The sequence below is a fragment of the Ascaphus truei genome, chromosome 10 (assembly GCF_040206685.1).
Source record: "Ascaphus truei isolate aAscTru1 chromosome 10, aAscTru1.hap1, whole genome shotgun sequence".
Classification (NCBI taxonomy): domain Eukaryota; kingdom Metazoa; phylum Chordata; class Amphibia; order Anura; family Ascaphidae; genus Ascaphus; species Ascaphus truei.
The window spans coordinates 57,829,607-57,845,639 of record NC_134492.1 but is presented as its reverse complement, the minus strand read 5'-3'; the positions used below and the strand labels follow the sequence as shown (position 1 = coordinate 57,845,639).

The following is a 16,033-nucleotide window of genomic DNA, read 5'->3' as shown; positions in this document are numbered from 1 at the left end:
AGGAGGAGAGGGAAGAGAATGTGGGGGGAGGAGGAGTGGGGAGAGAGAATGTGGGGGGAGGAGTGGAGGAGAGAATGTGGGGGGAGGAGGAGGAGTGGGGAGAGAGAATGTGGGGGGAGGAGGAGGAGAGGGAAGAGAATGTGGGGGGAGGAGGAGTGGGGAGAGAGAATGTGGGGGGAGGAGGAGGAGAGGGAAGAGAATGTGTGGGGAGGAGGAGAGGGAAGAGAATGTGGGGGGAGGAGGAGTGGGGAGAGAGAATGTGGTGTGGGGAAATCCTTCATGAAAAATGGGACTTTCCCCAAAAAATTGCAGTTGGTGGAACTTGCCCTGGGCACAAAAATACCTAGTACCTCCTATGTATCAACAGACCCTGCCCTAAAGGTGGTACTCTTCTTTTAGTGAAATTTCCCATGTAAGGAGTGCACCGGTGATTGGTAAAACCAGTGGTCATTAAAGCAATTCAAGTTTAGACCCGCTCACTTTCCAATGCATCATTTTATTGCGCACCAATCGGATGAATGACAAGGCAACGAGAAGGTGAGGGAAGGTGAGGGAAAGAGAGGTCTTCTATTCAGTATGGTGGGAGGCTGCTTCCCGACGCTGGAGAAGAGATCATCTCTATTCCAATGATTGGGACTGAAATGTTCTCTAGCGTGGAGAAGCGGTTCAACAACACATTGAAAAGGAGGCCCGAGAGGGAAGGATTACATGACTCCATGTATCGGTGCTCATAACCTGGCGTCGACGTGTATAGCGACAAACGGGTCTTCGTCGTTATTGCTGATCTGGAAGCGAGCGGAGCCGTCGCTGCCCACGCCGATCTGTTTGCCGGTGCAGCGGCTTCCCTCTTTCTGTCCGGAGATGACATCACAGTAGGTACCGGCTGGGAGGCCGGTGTTCACAGTGACGTCCAAGTTCCTGAATAAATATTAAATAAGGTCATGAAGTGTTAGTGTTCCCCATAACTTCTCAAGTCATGAACATTACATGTGTTTAGTACTTTTATTGGGATTTTTCCAGGGACTTGTGTACTTAGAATGGACATTCTCAGTGTGTTGATATTAACTTCACAGGTCTAGAGATCTTTCCAAACTCACAGGTCTCTTCTTCACATGTACAAAATGTTCCAAACCTTACAGGTCTCTTCTTCACGTGTACAGAGCTTTAGAAGCCTCACAGTCTCTTTTTCACATGTGCAGAGCATCCCAAATCTCACTGATCTCCCTTCTCTTGCTGGCCCAGTACAATTGCTCACATCTTGAAACAAATCTTCATCTAAAGACACAAACTGATACACTCACCAGTCATCATTGTTTAAGATAATGAAGCCTCTATTTCCACGACCGAACGCCACCTGGTTGCTCCCGTTATCCCACCAGTTTGTGAAGGCCTGACCATCAACCACATTACGGAAGCTGACCATGTTCCTGCAAACACAGCAAAGGATTGTAATGAGCAGAGATGTCAACAACATCCCCATGAGTTTGTCGGATACCAAATATTAAATGAGAAAGACGTCCCACGTGCCTCAGTGTTGTGCAGAAGCTCAGATCGTGCGACAAACATATGCAGTATCTCCAGCAATAGACCAACAGGGGTTTGAGGAACCTAATGTTGACAACTTTCGTGTCCCACTCACTTTATCTGACGCCATCTGTGCTCACAGACCCAACCATTGCCACATGTTCCATCGCCGTTGATACTGACAGAGGAACTCGAAGGCCCCATCCAGTCATTGACATCCTAAATAAAAGAGAGTGTCCAGTGTCAAATTCTCTGGTAACTTTTGAACCAATCATTTTGCTGGTAAGAACTGGGAAGAGGGGGAGAGGTTCATTGACTTTATGTTGAACCCAGTTTCCTACTGATAGGTGGAAGAATGAAGGCACATAGTTACCCTCCCGTTCACAATGTTCCTTGGCCAACTGAAGCTTGACATGACGCGTGTGAAGCCGTAAGGGTGCGCCAACATGAATCCAACTCCCATCTTGTACAGACTGCAGAGAGAGGACAAGTTAGTTTATTAAGCATGGCGGGAAGGCAAGCATAGCATGGTTCTTTCCATATTGTCTTTCACTTAACTATTCAAATATTGTACAAAAGAATCAAGTCATTGGGGGGTTACTCGTTATTTGATGGGACATCGGGGTCAGTGGGAGTCTCTGTGTGGTAGTGCCCCATCGTCACGACCGCACTTTAATGGCTACTATCTGTTTAGAGCCAGTCACATCCTACGGCTGGAATCTTCCAAAGAAGCATGATTAATATATAATTGTGTGTTTCTTTGTCTCTGTCTACTGTAAATATGTGTGAATTATTCATGGAACCAATTGTGAATAAAGTAAATATATCAGTCTTCTTCTAAATGCCCTGAAATGTAGCCTGTACGATGCAGTGACTGGCAATTAAATTGGCATTGTATTGAGTTTGCCTGGCAAAGCCCCATCACCATCGTCATCATCAGAAATGCAGTCGGCCCAATTCCAAGAATAGAGAAACATGGATTTTTCCCTTACTGGGGAATAGAAACTGCTACTGTATTGTCCCACTGAAGACCCTTAAAGCAGGGGGTGTCAACTCCAGTCCTTAAGACCCCCCAACAGGTCAGGTTTTCAGGATATCCCTGCTTCAGCACAAGTGGCTCAATCAGTCCCTCATTCTCTGACTGAGCCAGTGATTTAGCCACCTGCGCTGAAGCTGGGGTATCCTTACAACCTGACCTCTTGGGGGGTCTTGAAAAACGGAGTGGAGACCTCTTGCCTTAAAGTTTCTCTGTGGGAGACGAATCTTTTGTCTGCGAGGTTCCTTCTTCATGGACGTTTCTTTGTGAATGAGTTTGTAGACCGTCTAGCTGTTCATGGGTCTGACGTTCACCTCTCAGGTATCTTGATCTGCATAGCTGCTTCCTGAGCTCTTTCACTGGCCATCATGGGCGGAAGGGACAAGCGTTGGGGTAAGTGCACTGCCTTTGTATTGGGTAACCCCAGATTGAATGCCAGTGTCAGCTCCTTGTGATCTCGGGAAAGTCACTTTATCTCCCTGTGTCTCAGGCACTAAGATTAAAGTGTAAGCTCAGCAGGTCTGGGCTCCCTGCACTCGTAAAATTCCACATACAGCGCTGCACTCACTGTCGGCACTATGTGAGGAAATATTATGGTATTAGTTTATATATATTAGTAGTATATTATAGTATTAAATCTCATTACAGAGTTCGCATACACGATCCATCAGCTTTGGTCAGAAACATCTATGTATCTTACACTCTCAATGCAGAAACCAATAATGGAAAAATACTCCACATTACCGAGCATCAAAGAAGGTCAGGATGGAGGATCCGCCAGCGCCGTGGCCTCTCTGGTTGTCGTGATTGTCTATAAACACCAAGGCCCTGTTGCTGGGCATGAACCCCCAGCCTTCTCCCCAGTTCCTAGAGAGAGAAGACAGCAGTAAGATCCAGGTTGTCTTGTCCTCTGTGGTGGGTTATGACAGGATAGGGTGTGTTATCGGAGGCGACAATATCAAGTGCTACATCTTCATTCGAAAGAGAAGAGAGCAACTCAAGAACATGTTCAATGGAAGTTTGGGACATTCAGAACATTCATACACACATATAACACGTTACCAGCTGCACACAGAATTAATTGAGGGAGCATTCTACCTACCTCCCTCCACCCCCAATTTTGTATATGAAGCATTTAACCACATTAACATTAGCTCCGGACACCTTCCGAGATACATACCGTGGAAATCAAATGGAAGTTCTAAATCGCCATGAAGAGCCGGTGGTACCTAAGTATCTCAGGGAGCAGAGGGTCCCCGGAGCAGACATTAACGCGGTTCATCTCCCGAGACCCCCTGCTCCATAAACATATAAAAATGGGGTGGATGTAAGTTGGGATGAACTGCTCATTTAAAGGGATCCATTGTCTATGGGCAGAAACAAAAGGCGTCTACTAGTACATCAGATTTTGGGGGGTTATTCGTTAAACTGCGATAGTGCCGATCGGGGCACTATGGCATGGAGACTACCATTGATGTCAGTGGGAGATTGTGTGCAATAGTGCTAATATCAGCACTATCGCAGTTTACTGAATAAGACCCTTCGAAAGTGTTCTAGAAGTTCTTACGTAATCCGCGCCTGAGAGGCCAAAACTCAACGCTAACTCAACTTTCAGACCCATTAGTGAGATTGGATATTTGCCACTTTTAATGTACATGTTGTTTGATAAAAAAAAAATGTTTAGCTGCATTCAAATAATAGCAGAATTATACGAAACGTATAATATAAAAAAAGTGTAAGCACTCTTAATTCTGCCGTTTGTTCTAATACTCCCGCGAGTTTGACATCCCCCCGTTTCGTGTCTTACTTCAGATAAGACAACTTTTCTCCGTTCCACTTGCGGATGGCTGTTCCAAGCTTAGCGCCGTATTTAAATTCAGTTACTCGTCCGACGCCAAAGTATTCGTTGACAGAAATGGATTCGCCTCCGAGATCAATGACCTTGAAATGGGACAATCCTGATCGGTTATTGTCAGTGTAAGGAAGGTGTTAAGCTCCAGTCAATGCACAGAACGGCTTGGTGGAACACTCAAGGAACTCATCTCCAGCTACATCAACCAAGATAATCCCCACTGGTCTCAATGGGAATGTCTTTCCGTAATACATCTCGGACAGTTGTTCTTCACCCAGTTTTAAATCTCCCCCCCACCCCACCCCTATGTGTTAATTGTTAAATCCCCTCCTCTATACATCAATGCCGGCGACAAATGAGAGGTCTGGTATCTCCAGAATGCAAAAGTGTGTCCAAAATCTTGTCTTTCCCCATTTTGAGATGTTTTTATACCAGCGATCCCCCAATACTAGATCTAAACATGGATGCATGAACATATGTGAAATAAACTTATATCCATAATACTTAGGGGTGACCAACTCCAGTCCTCAATGTCTGCTTACAGGTCCAGTTTTCTGGATATCCCTGCTTCAGCACAGGTGGCTCAATCAGTCCCAGCTTCAGCACAGGTCGCTCAATCAGTCCCTGCTTCAGTTCAGGTGGCTCAAACAGTCCCTGCTTCAGCACAGGTGGCTCAATCAGTGGCTCAGTCATTGAGCCACCTGTGCTGAAGCAGGGATAGCCTTTAAACCTGACCCGGTGGTGGCCCTGGAGGACTGCAGTTGGCCACCCCTTGCTCTCGGTGTTGCCCTTGTGTATTCCATTAGATGGTCATTTGAATATGTCAGAACCAACACTGGACTCTTAGTGAAAATAATAACGCTGCCCCCTGTTGTTGGTACGCTGGGTTATTCCGTGTTCTCACACCATTGACTCCTCAGGAAACTTGATGATGTCCTGCGTTATAACGCGATATATTGGGTTATCACTGGGGGACAATGTCGCTGCTACATCTGTCATATCAACATCTGAAATATGTACGTATTGTGCACTAGATACAATAGACACGGTTATAGACACGGTTCTTGTTTTGTCTCGTATGGAAGAGGATTACCTCCTGGAAGATGAAAGGCCGGGTGCCTCCTGGGAACCATTTGGTATTCAGGTTGGCGAGTCTGTCCGTAATGGCCTTGATGTCTCCGGGCCACATGTGCTTCGCCGCGTCCAGTCTGAAGCCGGCCACGCCGATGCTGATCAGGTTGTTCAAATAGTCGGCGACCTTCCCGCGCACGTAGTCCTTCTCCAGTGCCAGGTCCAGGAGGCCCACGAGCTGGCAATTTCGGACCTGCGGGGACAAAAAAAACAACGATCCTTTTCCCATTTGATGTCACTGTGACGGTAAGGGTAAATATGGCCGCTGTTAATAAAGGTTAAGTCTGCCATTACCCCTATGTGTCAGTAATACATTGTATTGTATTAAATGTTATGTGTATGTCTTTGCTTGGTTCCAGCACCTCAGGAATCAGGGGTTAATATGTTTGCAGGAGAATTGTTGCAACTTGGTCTGTGACCTTTCCCTGTATCCTTGTTATGCTGCAAATGTTATGTTGCAGTTCTACCCACCAATCAGGGCCGGGCATGTAGACAGCACCTGGCCCTGAGTGTTCCAATATTATGTTTTAAGTGAATAAAAATGTGAGGAGGGAGAACCCTAGGAGACAGGGAGGGAGACCCCTAGCAGACAGAGCCTGCAGAGAGTTACAGAGGTGTTGTTGTGACAGGGAGAAGCTGCAGTGTCCACTCCAGTGCTGGTCTCAGGTCCGAAAACCAGTCCTGTAGGCACAGGGCAAGAAGAGAGAACAAGGGAAATGTCTGCAAGGAGGTCCCTGCAACTAGATATGCAGGGTATCCCCCAGTTGGGTATGTGTGATGTTTGTGTTTGTGTGTTTTGTATAGTTGTGGATATACCTTTTCAATAAATACATTTGATAAAATCGTGTTCTGTCTGGCGATATTGATCCCTGGTATTAGTCCTGGTCTCCCGTGACACAGCGCACAGTTTTTACACTTAGTGCATGCGATCCCGCTGGCAGGGAATCAGGGAGTTACCCGTACGAGAGCCAGGCTGACCCAGAGTTTCTACTGGCCGGGGGTATCACAGGAGGCATTGGCGTTCTGCCACACCTGTGATGGCTCCCAGCGAGTGGGGAGGCAAGGCGATCGGGTGAAGGTCCCCCTGAAGCCACTACCAGTGATAGGGGAACCATTTCAGCGGGTAGCGGTAGATATCTGGCCTCTGATGATCCCCAGTAGGTAAAGGAAAATATATATTTTAACGGTCGTGGACTTTGTGACCAGGTACCCGGAGGCGGTGGCTCTTTCCTCCATTGACACCCGGAAGGTAGTCGAGGCGCTGATAAATATTTTTACTAGGGTAGGTTTTCCAAGTGAGATCCTGACTGACCAGGGAGCACAGTTCATGAGTGAGCTGCTCCAAAGTCTCTGGGCTGCACGCGGGGTGAACCATCTCTGCACAGCCCCCTATCACCCTCAAACCAACGGACTGTGTGAGCGGTTAAATGGCACCCTGAAGCAGATGCTGCAGGCATTTGTGGAGGCCAAAGGAAAGGACTGGGAAGCACACCTGCAGCACCTACTGTTCGCATACAGGCAGGTGCCACAGGAGTCTATTAGTTTCTCACCCTTTGAGCTTCTATATGGGCGCCGGGTCCATGGACCGCTTGACCTGTTCTGGGAGTGATGGGAGTGGGAGACCCCCGCAACGGAGGCGAAGGTGCTCTAGAATGTGGTGGAGCTCAGAGATCGGTTGGCAGATCTGATGGACTTAGCGCAGGCTAACTTCAAGGGAGCTCAGACCAGGCAGAAGCGCTGGTATGATAGAAATGCCCATAGTATAGAGTTCATCCCAAGGCAGCAGGTGCTTGTTCTGAAGCCAACTCGCCAGAACAATCTCCTAGCTGCCTGGTCCGGCCCGTATCCGGTATTCCGGCGGGGGAACAAGTCAAATTACATGGTAGCTCTGGATCAGGAGTAACGCCACGCTTATAGGGCTGGCGACCGGAAAAATGCATTGTCGCCGCCGCGTGCGCTTATAGTAAGAGCGACAAAGCGAAGTGGCGACGTGATTTTTGGTAGCCGTAATTTTTTATTTTTCAGGGGCTGTGACCTCATGTGACAGTCCCTGAACCAAGCAGGAGCCTGGTCGCCCGCGCCGCCGCCGCAAAGCGAAATACAACTTTCGCTTCGCGGCGACTGGTGATGTCTCGCGTCGCCGTAACTATAGGCGCGGCCTTAGGTAGACATCGGAGCTACCACATCAACATGTTAAAAGAATATCATGTGAGAGGACCGGTGGTGATGGCGGTGTGTAGCCCACTATCGGGAGATGCGGCAAGCAGAGCTCTGCCTGTTCTCCTGGGGGAGGCTAAGCAGGGAGGCTCTGTAGAGGACGTGGGGATAGGGTCCCAGCTCACGGCTTCCCAACGGAAGCAGGCGCGAGAGTTGTTAGGAAGGTATGGGAGTCTGTTCACGGACAAGCCAAAACGGACTCACCTCACTGATCATCCGGTCAGCACTGGTGGTCAGAAGCCCCTTCATAAGTTCTCCTACCAAGTGTCTGTGGAGGTAAAGTGGATCATGGAGAAGGAGATTGAGGAGATGTTGGAGATGGGTGTGATCTCCAGGTCACAGAGTCCCTGGGCCTCACCAGTGGTCCTTTTTCCCAAAAAGGATTTAACCACCCAGTTCTGCTTAGACTACCGGCAGTTAAATACCCAGACAGTGTCTTATGCCTGTCCTATGCCACCGATAGATGAGCTGTTAGACGAGCTCACAAGAACAAGGTATCTGACCACCATGGATCTGAGCCGGGGATACTGGCAGATGCCATTGACCCAGGAGGCGCGGGAGAAGTTGGCCTTCATCACCCCAAGTGGCTTGTATAAGTTTTCCATCATGCCATTTGGGATGAAAATGCACCGGCTACCTTCCAGCGTCTGCTCAACGGCCTGCTAGACAGAATGCAGGGGTATGCTAGGGTGTACTTAGATGACCCGGCGGTCTTTAGTAATTCCTAGGCTGACCATCTTACTCATGTAGCGGCAGTCTTAGCCCACATTCAGGAGGCCGGCCTAACGTTAAAGTGCCAGATAGGGATAGCAGAGGTCGCATTTCTCAGGTACAGGGTAGGCAGGAGGCATCTCAAACCTGAGCCCGCCAAGGTGGAATCCATTGTTGGGTGATGGTTCCCAGAACTAAGAAGCAGGTGCTAGCCTTTTTGGGGACCACAGGGTATTACCGTAAATTTGTACCCAATTACAGTGCTGTGGCCAAACCCTTGACTGACCTGACTAAAAAGAGGCTCCCTCTCACGGTAACCTGGTCACCGGAGTATGAGAGTGCCTTCTCGGCTCTCAAGGCTGCCCTGGCAAGTGCATCCAATCATAGTGGTTCCTGATTCAAACTTTGACATTGGTGCAGTGTTGAGTCAGGTCGGTGCCGATGGAGTTGAACACCCAATCGTGTACCTGAGCCGCAAATTATTAGATCGGGAGGCTACTTATGCTACGGTTGAGAGAGTGCCTGGCTATAGTATGGGCCCTCAGGAAGCTTCAACCATATGTGAATTATCACCCATTTCTGACCATTTCTGACCATAATCCCCTGAGCTGGATGCAGTGGGTGTCAGGGATAACACCAAGCTGCTGCGGTGAAGTCTGACCCTCCAAGAATATGACTTTACCGTACAGCACAAAAAAGGGAGTGAGCGCAGCAATGCCAATGGACTTTCCCGGCAGGACGATCCCGGGCCAGCTTAGCTCTGACCTTCAGGTGTCACACTTGGGGATGAACTCGTTGGGGTCGCTACCCCAGAGCTCTCCGCTTAAGACGGGAGGTGTGACCGTAGGGGGAAATATGGCTGCTGTTAGTAAAGGCTAAGTCTGCCATTACCCCTACCTGTCAGTAATACATTGGTATTGTATTATATGTTATGTGTATACACTACCGACACAGTTTATTGCACTGCGGCCAGTTCCGCAAGCCGGGAGATTTCCCGGCTTGCTAGTGGCCGCCCAGTGACGCGCGGTCACGCGTCTTCGGGAGCCTGCGCCCCCTGCACGCGCGTCCAGGGCTCCCCGAGGGAGCCCTGGTGTCCCGCGATGTGGGGGACGGCGGCAGAGGGTTCCGGGGGACCCGGCGGACCCGGCAGCGGGAGGGAGAGCGCCCCGATCGGAGGGCGCTCTTCCGCTGCTTCGGCGCGCGCCCGGCACCCTCCGGCGCGCGCCAGTTTACTGCTGCGGCCGAGAACGGGCAAATGCTCGAATAAACTCGGCCGCAGCAGTATCTATGTCTTTGCTTGGTTCCAGCACCTCAGGAATCAGGGGTTAATATGTTTGTAGGAGAATTGATGCAACTTGCGTCAGTGACCTCTCCCAATATCCTTGTTATGTTGCAAATATTATTTTGCAGTTTTACCCACCAATCAGGGCCTGGGCATGTAGGCAGCACCTTCCTACCCACCAATCAGGGCCTGGGCATGTAGGCAGCACCTTCCTACCCACCAATCAGGGCCTGGGCATGTAGGTAGCACCTGGCCCTGAGTGTTGCAATATTATGTTTTAAGTATATAAAAAGGTGGGGAGGGAGACCCCTAGAGACAGAGCCTGCAGAGAGTTACAGAGGTGTTGCTGTGACAGGGAGAAACTGCAGTGTCCACTCCAGTGCTGGTCTCAGGTCTGAAAACCTGTAATGTAGGCACTGGGCAATAAGAGAGAATAGGGGAAATCTCTGCAAGGAGGTCCCTGCAACTAGGTATGCAGGGTATCCCCCAGTTTCCCCAGTTGGGTATGTGTGATGTTTGTGTTGTATAGTTGTGGATATACTTTTCCAATAAATTAATTTTTATAAACTCTCGTGTTCTGCCTGGTGATATTGATCCCTGGCATTAGTCCTGGTCTCCCGTGACAGTCACTCCTTGGGGCTCCAGAGAAGCGACTGTACGTGTATTACTATAAGAACTCCATTAATCTTGGTAAAAAGCTTCACTTAGTGCTAATGTCTCTCCTTCTTCAGGCAATAGTGGGCTGGCAATGTGTTGATGTCTCTTCTTATTTCAACTTCTTTTAGAAATTGCAATTTTGGGAAAAAGCAGAGTCCCATAAATGATGTAACATACATTAGGTATCTGAATCTCAGAGAAGTATCTAGGATATATATTTATATATATATACCTTATATACGAGTCATATGAGCTCTACACAGTCCTATACAATTCTGTATGGTCCTATGACATTCAAATGTGCTCCACAGAGTTCTTTATAATTGTTCAGGTCTCCTCATAGATTCTCAAGAATTGGGTAGGATCTTACAGATTTGTTTTGATTCCCATGGTTTTGTGTTAAATTTGTATGGTTCCCACACCGTTTATCAAAGTCAAGGGGGCTCCGTATAGAACCATGTACATATTTTGTGCATACAACTGAATCGTCAAAGAATGGGGAGCAGTCAGAAGGCCAGTGACCCAAACCACGGATCTCATGACCTGGTCCATTGATGCCATTGATACACGCACCTGATTAGCATCCCCATAGTTTTCTATCTCCCCGCTCCCGGTCCTGCACTTGCCATCGTTGAAATCCAAGCTGGAGTATGGGACAGCCGGGAAGTCTCTGGATCCAGCGTTGAAAGAACTCCCACAGGTTGAGTGGGTACCGCTTCCGCCGCCTGAGCCACACATGTGGTTAATGATAGTATCCACGTAAATATATACCTGGGCAGAAGAGAGAGAGGAGTGAGGAGAGAAGGAGGGTAAGACAGAATAAATTAAAGAAAAGGGGGAGAGGAATTTACAGAGGAGAAAGAAAGGGGAGGATAGAGAGAGAGGTCCAACAGACCGTACAGAACAGTTATTGCATCCCATGATGAGCTCCCATGGCATGATTGCCCCACCCCCTTCTCACTCGCGGCTGATCCCAAACAATGGCCGCTTCGTCCACTGGGTGTTTGTCCCATGCAGCGCGCCACGGGTCCCAATACCATTGTTTACATCTGTATGAGCGGTCATATAATCTCCAATATCATTCACAAGGAACTGTGCACGGAGGCGACTCATTTACCTATTGTTTTAAGCGTCCCAAATAAAGGGGAACGACACGTACCCCGACATTGTTGCACCGCGTCACCATGTCACGGAACTGCTGCTCGTTACCGGAACGGGTGCAGAGCTTGTAGCTGACTGGCTGGTACCTCTCGTACCACGGTCTGTTGGGATTGGTCACAATGATGTTCTCATTTGGTGGGGAAATCTGTAAAAGATATATACATATATTGTACAAGCAAAGAAGGGTGGGGAGGAGCTGTGTTCGTCCTTTCTTCCATGCAGTAACAGAGGAGAGAGAGAGAGAGTAGGGATTATGATACTTTATATTGGACCAACAAGTAGTTGATATGTTACAAGCTTTCCAATATATAGGATATTGGCCCGAATATAGTACGGACTCGCACATAATACGATCCTAATGTTTTGAAGGTGTTCTACATGCAAAATAAAAGGTGTTAGGCTGCAAATATAATACGAGTACAGTTTTCAGCTGGACATTTTTAGGAAAAAAACATAGCACTATACTCAGGCCAATACAGTATATATATAACATCGCCGGAAGAAGAGATCAGTGTATCTCGAAAGCTCGCACAAATAAAAGCATTTCGTTAACCACAGAACGGTATCCTCTATTTATTTTTTGATTATTGAAGCTCGGCTAACACGGTACTGATACCTCTACATGTATATATATATATATATATATATATATATATATATATATACATACTTCACCAAATTCAAATGACCAGAGAAGGAGATGCAGCAATATAGGTAGATGGAAAAAAGGGTATTTAATCCATATCCAAAGGTATACAACGTTTCATCTGAGCCATCGCAGGGCCCCTTAATCAGGGAGGTGCATCCCCTTTTATTCATCGTCCTGCAGTGCTGCGTCTCCTTCCCTGGTCATTTGATTTGGGTGTAGTATCATTTTTTATACTATTTATGATGCACTTGCCAATTGTGAGCTCATTGTTTTGCATATAGGGTGTGCTTTCTGTCCCGATTTTTATGTATGTATACATACTGTATATACACTGTGTTAAGGAAAAAAGGAACCACTTCTCGTTTTTCATCACATCTTATATATCTCTCGCTCAATCCCCATGGGAATGTGCACAGTTGTAGGTCTGTTGTGTAGATTAACACTATATAAGAAGCACAATGTACACCATCAACTGAGGTTCATGTTCATTAAACGAGAAATAGGAGTTTTTCCTTCGTAGCTCGTAAATGTGTTAAACTGAAACCCTGAGATTACTATACAGTTTGAGGTAAAAGTGTGTGTTGATAATCCCCTCCTCCTGCAGTAACTCCCGAAGACGAGAACGCCGCGGTCTGATTGTATAACCGAAAACTCGCTGACCCAGCGTCTCCCACTCCTGAACAATACTCTTTTTTACGGGTGAGGTTTTTCCGTCCCCCTAGCGACCGTCCTTCATCAGGAGTCATTATATGGAAGTGTTTTGGACCCTAATTCTTGCTCTGTCTCAAGCCCCTTATAAGGCGCTTATCTTCTGCGCTAAACACCATTGTGTAACTATGCCCTTTATGAATATTTATTAGATTATCAAATAATTATTACTGTAAACGTAATAATCTTCTGTGACAGACCTCTAATTGCTCACATTTTCATGAAAACGTGATTTTTCTGCAAGGTATGACGTAAAATGAAAAAAGGGTCCTGTTTTGTCTGAAGAAACTCGGGTATGAACCGAGTAGAGCCGTGAAAAATAGGGCTGGGGGCTAGTTGAAGTAAAAAGTTTTATTGAAGATGCATAATAGCAAAAATAGGTAGCAGGATCTCTGACGCGTTTCCCGCCTGGTAGGCACTTTATCAATATTTATTCATATTTATCAATATTTGATAAAGTGCCTACCATGCGGGAAACGCGTCAGAGACCCTGCTACCTCTTTTTGCTATTATGTATCTTCAATAAAACTTTTTACATCAACTAGCCTGCAGCGCTATTTTTCACTGCTGTGCTCGGTGCATACCCAAGTTTCTTCTAGTGCTCAACTGGACTGAGGCACGCGACTCCTGGAACCTGCACATACCACATGAATCGTGAGGGTTGATCTTTTACTCCTACGGATTCCCTTCCTCATGAGCTAGTGGGTGTTTTTTCATGTTTAATGATGCTCCAGCCGCGCACAGACCGACAGGGCTCTTGTGAGAGGGTGAGTTTCATTCATACGGAGCTCATTCCTCCAGCTGCTCAGTCAATGCTGCTTTTAAAGTCGATCTGCTTTATTGTGTTTTTTTTATTGTTGAGCTACTATATTTACACCCACACAAATTGTGCATGTCGGAAGGATCATTTTGTATCAGCTTATGGTTCCAGTTTCTTGACTACATTCTCATTACTCTACATTTGATATTAGAAGCACCAATCAGGCATTTGTTTCCCACATCCCAACTGTTTTGTCTGAACACCATGTACAGAATACATTGTCTGAGCTTGGAATTCCTGCCCCGCAGAGCTTACAATCTAAACACAGTAGTCGAAGAAACATAAGAAGCAGGGGATTCGGCTGAATCTCATTCCATGTCAGGACACAAAATGTAAATCATAAGGAAATTAATCTCTGTCCCACGGAGCTAGCGATCATACAATCTTAACGGTAAGCCCGTAGTACATAGAGGGCGGGGTGGGGGGTTGGGACTTGAAAGTAGTTCAAGAGTGAGCTTGATGGACATCAGTGGGAAAGTGGTTAAAAAGCTAAACAACAATAGTAGACACAAGTGGGGCAGAAAGGAGACAGTACAGAGCGAGAACAAGATTTGGGGTGGTTATTAGTGAGAAAGTGAGGGTGAGATACATGTAGGTTTATGTAGCAGCCATTCTGCGCTCACAATCCTCTCCAATTGATAGCGGGTCCACTCATTTATCAGCCTTTTATAATACAATCAATATATTTAGTGAAAAGCTTATTTTACTTGCATTCGTTTCTGATATATCCCGCAACATAAAGGAATTCTGGGGCATATCTATCAAGGCAAAAGTGGTACAATTTGGGGGCAAAAAAATATTCTCCAGATATATTAAAGTTAAAAAACCCTATTCATTTAATGTTTTTTTTTTCTTTTACTAGAACAGTGAAAATAATTGCACAACTTTAGGGGCTTATTCTGTAAGATCCATTAGCGCAGTACCGCGCGATCTGCACGGAAATACCCATTGACTTGAATGGGACTTTCCATGCAGAACGCACGGTAAAGCGCTAGCGGAGCTTACAGAATAAGCCCCTTAGTCTTCATACATAAAGCCCCATGTGGCTGGCTACACACTTCCAACTTCTTCTGCTTAGACAAGGGAGACGAATGTATAACCCTGGAATACTTACAGTTAATTATTGCAATTAATGCTCTCTCCCCATTAAACAGCAGAGAGGTGCTGGGGAACGTCTCTTCTGTCACTGGTTTCTTAATTTGGGTCTATACTTCACAGTTACATACATTGATAGGTTCTCTACAGAAAAGGAACTATGAGGAGTTGAAGGATTATGAATATACTCATAATCCCTATATAACGCAGAATGTTTGTTCTTTCCACCCCGGCCCCTCATCATTGGTGCTTAATATACAGACCTGCACCCCTCCAAATCCATTGGGCGCCAAGTACCGCTCACACTCTGCTGCAATGTCCCCCCAATTCCACTCAAACAGGTGGACGATAGATGTCCGTCCGGCTTTAGTGTTGGGATTGTACTGAGCTGAGCAAAGCCCGACAGCCACAAGGAGGAGAAGTAGCTTCATCCTGTCCACTTAGGTGACCAGCTCCTCTCTCTCAGCCCTTTTAAATCCTAGGGGTTGGGTAACACTTTGTGATCCCAAAGCAGTGACCACCTGTGACTTGTTTATTTTGAGAGGAGGACAGGTGAAGATATGGTAGTAATTCCCACCACTAAAATACACTCCCACCGGCCCCCACCACTTGCTGCTGGAGTTAGCTGGATACCTAGAAGGGGTCTGTCCAGATTAACATTACCTTGATGCTTCTTTTTATAGCCCAGTTTTCCTTATCAAATGAACCTGACACACAAAACATGAAAGCAGCCAGTGCACAGTGGAGGCATGTTATACAAGTATAACATTCATTCTTATTATACACCGTCCTGACGAGTCTAACCAATTTATGATTGAGTGCCACTTATCTGAAGATCATCTCACTCTCTGGAAAGCAGTCTCACTCACGGGAAGGCCTTCTCACTCTCTGGAAGGCCATCTCAGAAATGGCAAGGCTGGGGGAGACTAATTCCTCTAGCAGCCAGGGGAATAGTTCCTCCAGCACAGAGGGGACTCAGGATGCTCAGATACAAAGAAAGATTGTGGTGGTAGGGGACTCCATTATTAGGAAGGTAGATAGGGCAATCTGTTGCCGGGACCGCATGAACCGAACCGTTTGTTGTCTCCTGGGTGCTCGGGTTCGGCACATTGCGGATCGGGTAGACAGATTGTTGGGCGGGGCTGGGATTGACCCGGCGGTCTTGGTACACGTTGGCACTAATGACAAAG

The 16,033-nt window shown here is 47.0% G+C and overlaps 1 protein-coding gene across 1 annotated transcript; it reads right to left on the bottom strand.

Annotated features, from left to right (window-relative positions):
- Positions 1-476: 476 nt before the first annotated feature.
- Positions 477-15,351, bottom strand: LOC142503982 (pancreatic alpha-amylase-like). The gene is made up of 10 exons (XM_075617021.1): positions 15,107-15,351; positions 11,570-11,716; positions 10,984-11,181; positions 5,506-5,736; positions 4,368-4,501; positions 3,305-3,427; positions 1,898-1,997; positions 1,640-1,743; positions 1,302-1,427; positions 477-918 (listed from the first exon to the last, which is right to left on the bottom strand). Exons 1-10 carry the CDS (start codon positions 15,272-15,274, stop codon positions 729-731), a joined length of 1,521 nt encoding a protein of 506 aa, XP_075473136.1. The 5' UTR covers positions 15,275-15,351; the 3' UTR covers positions 477-728.
- Positions 15,352-16,033: the final 682 nt, after the last annotated feature.

Bases quoted from the DNA above. Each gene is read 5' to 3' on its own strand.
- LOC142503982 (XM_075617021.1), bottom strand. From the start codon at position 15,274: ATGAAGCTACTTCTCCTCCTTGTGGCTGTCGGGCTTTGCTCAGCTCAG. The intron at 1,998-3,304 runs GTAATGTGGAGT...CTCTCTCTGCAG, and splicing joins CTGACCTTCTTTGATGCTCG to TCTGTACAAGATGGGAGTTG. The intron at 1,428-1,639 runs GTGAGTGGGACA...CTGTGTTTGCAG, and splicing joins CACAGATGGCGTCAGATAAA to GAACATGGTCAGCTTCCGTA.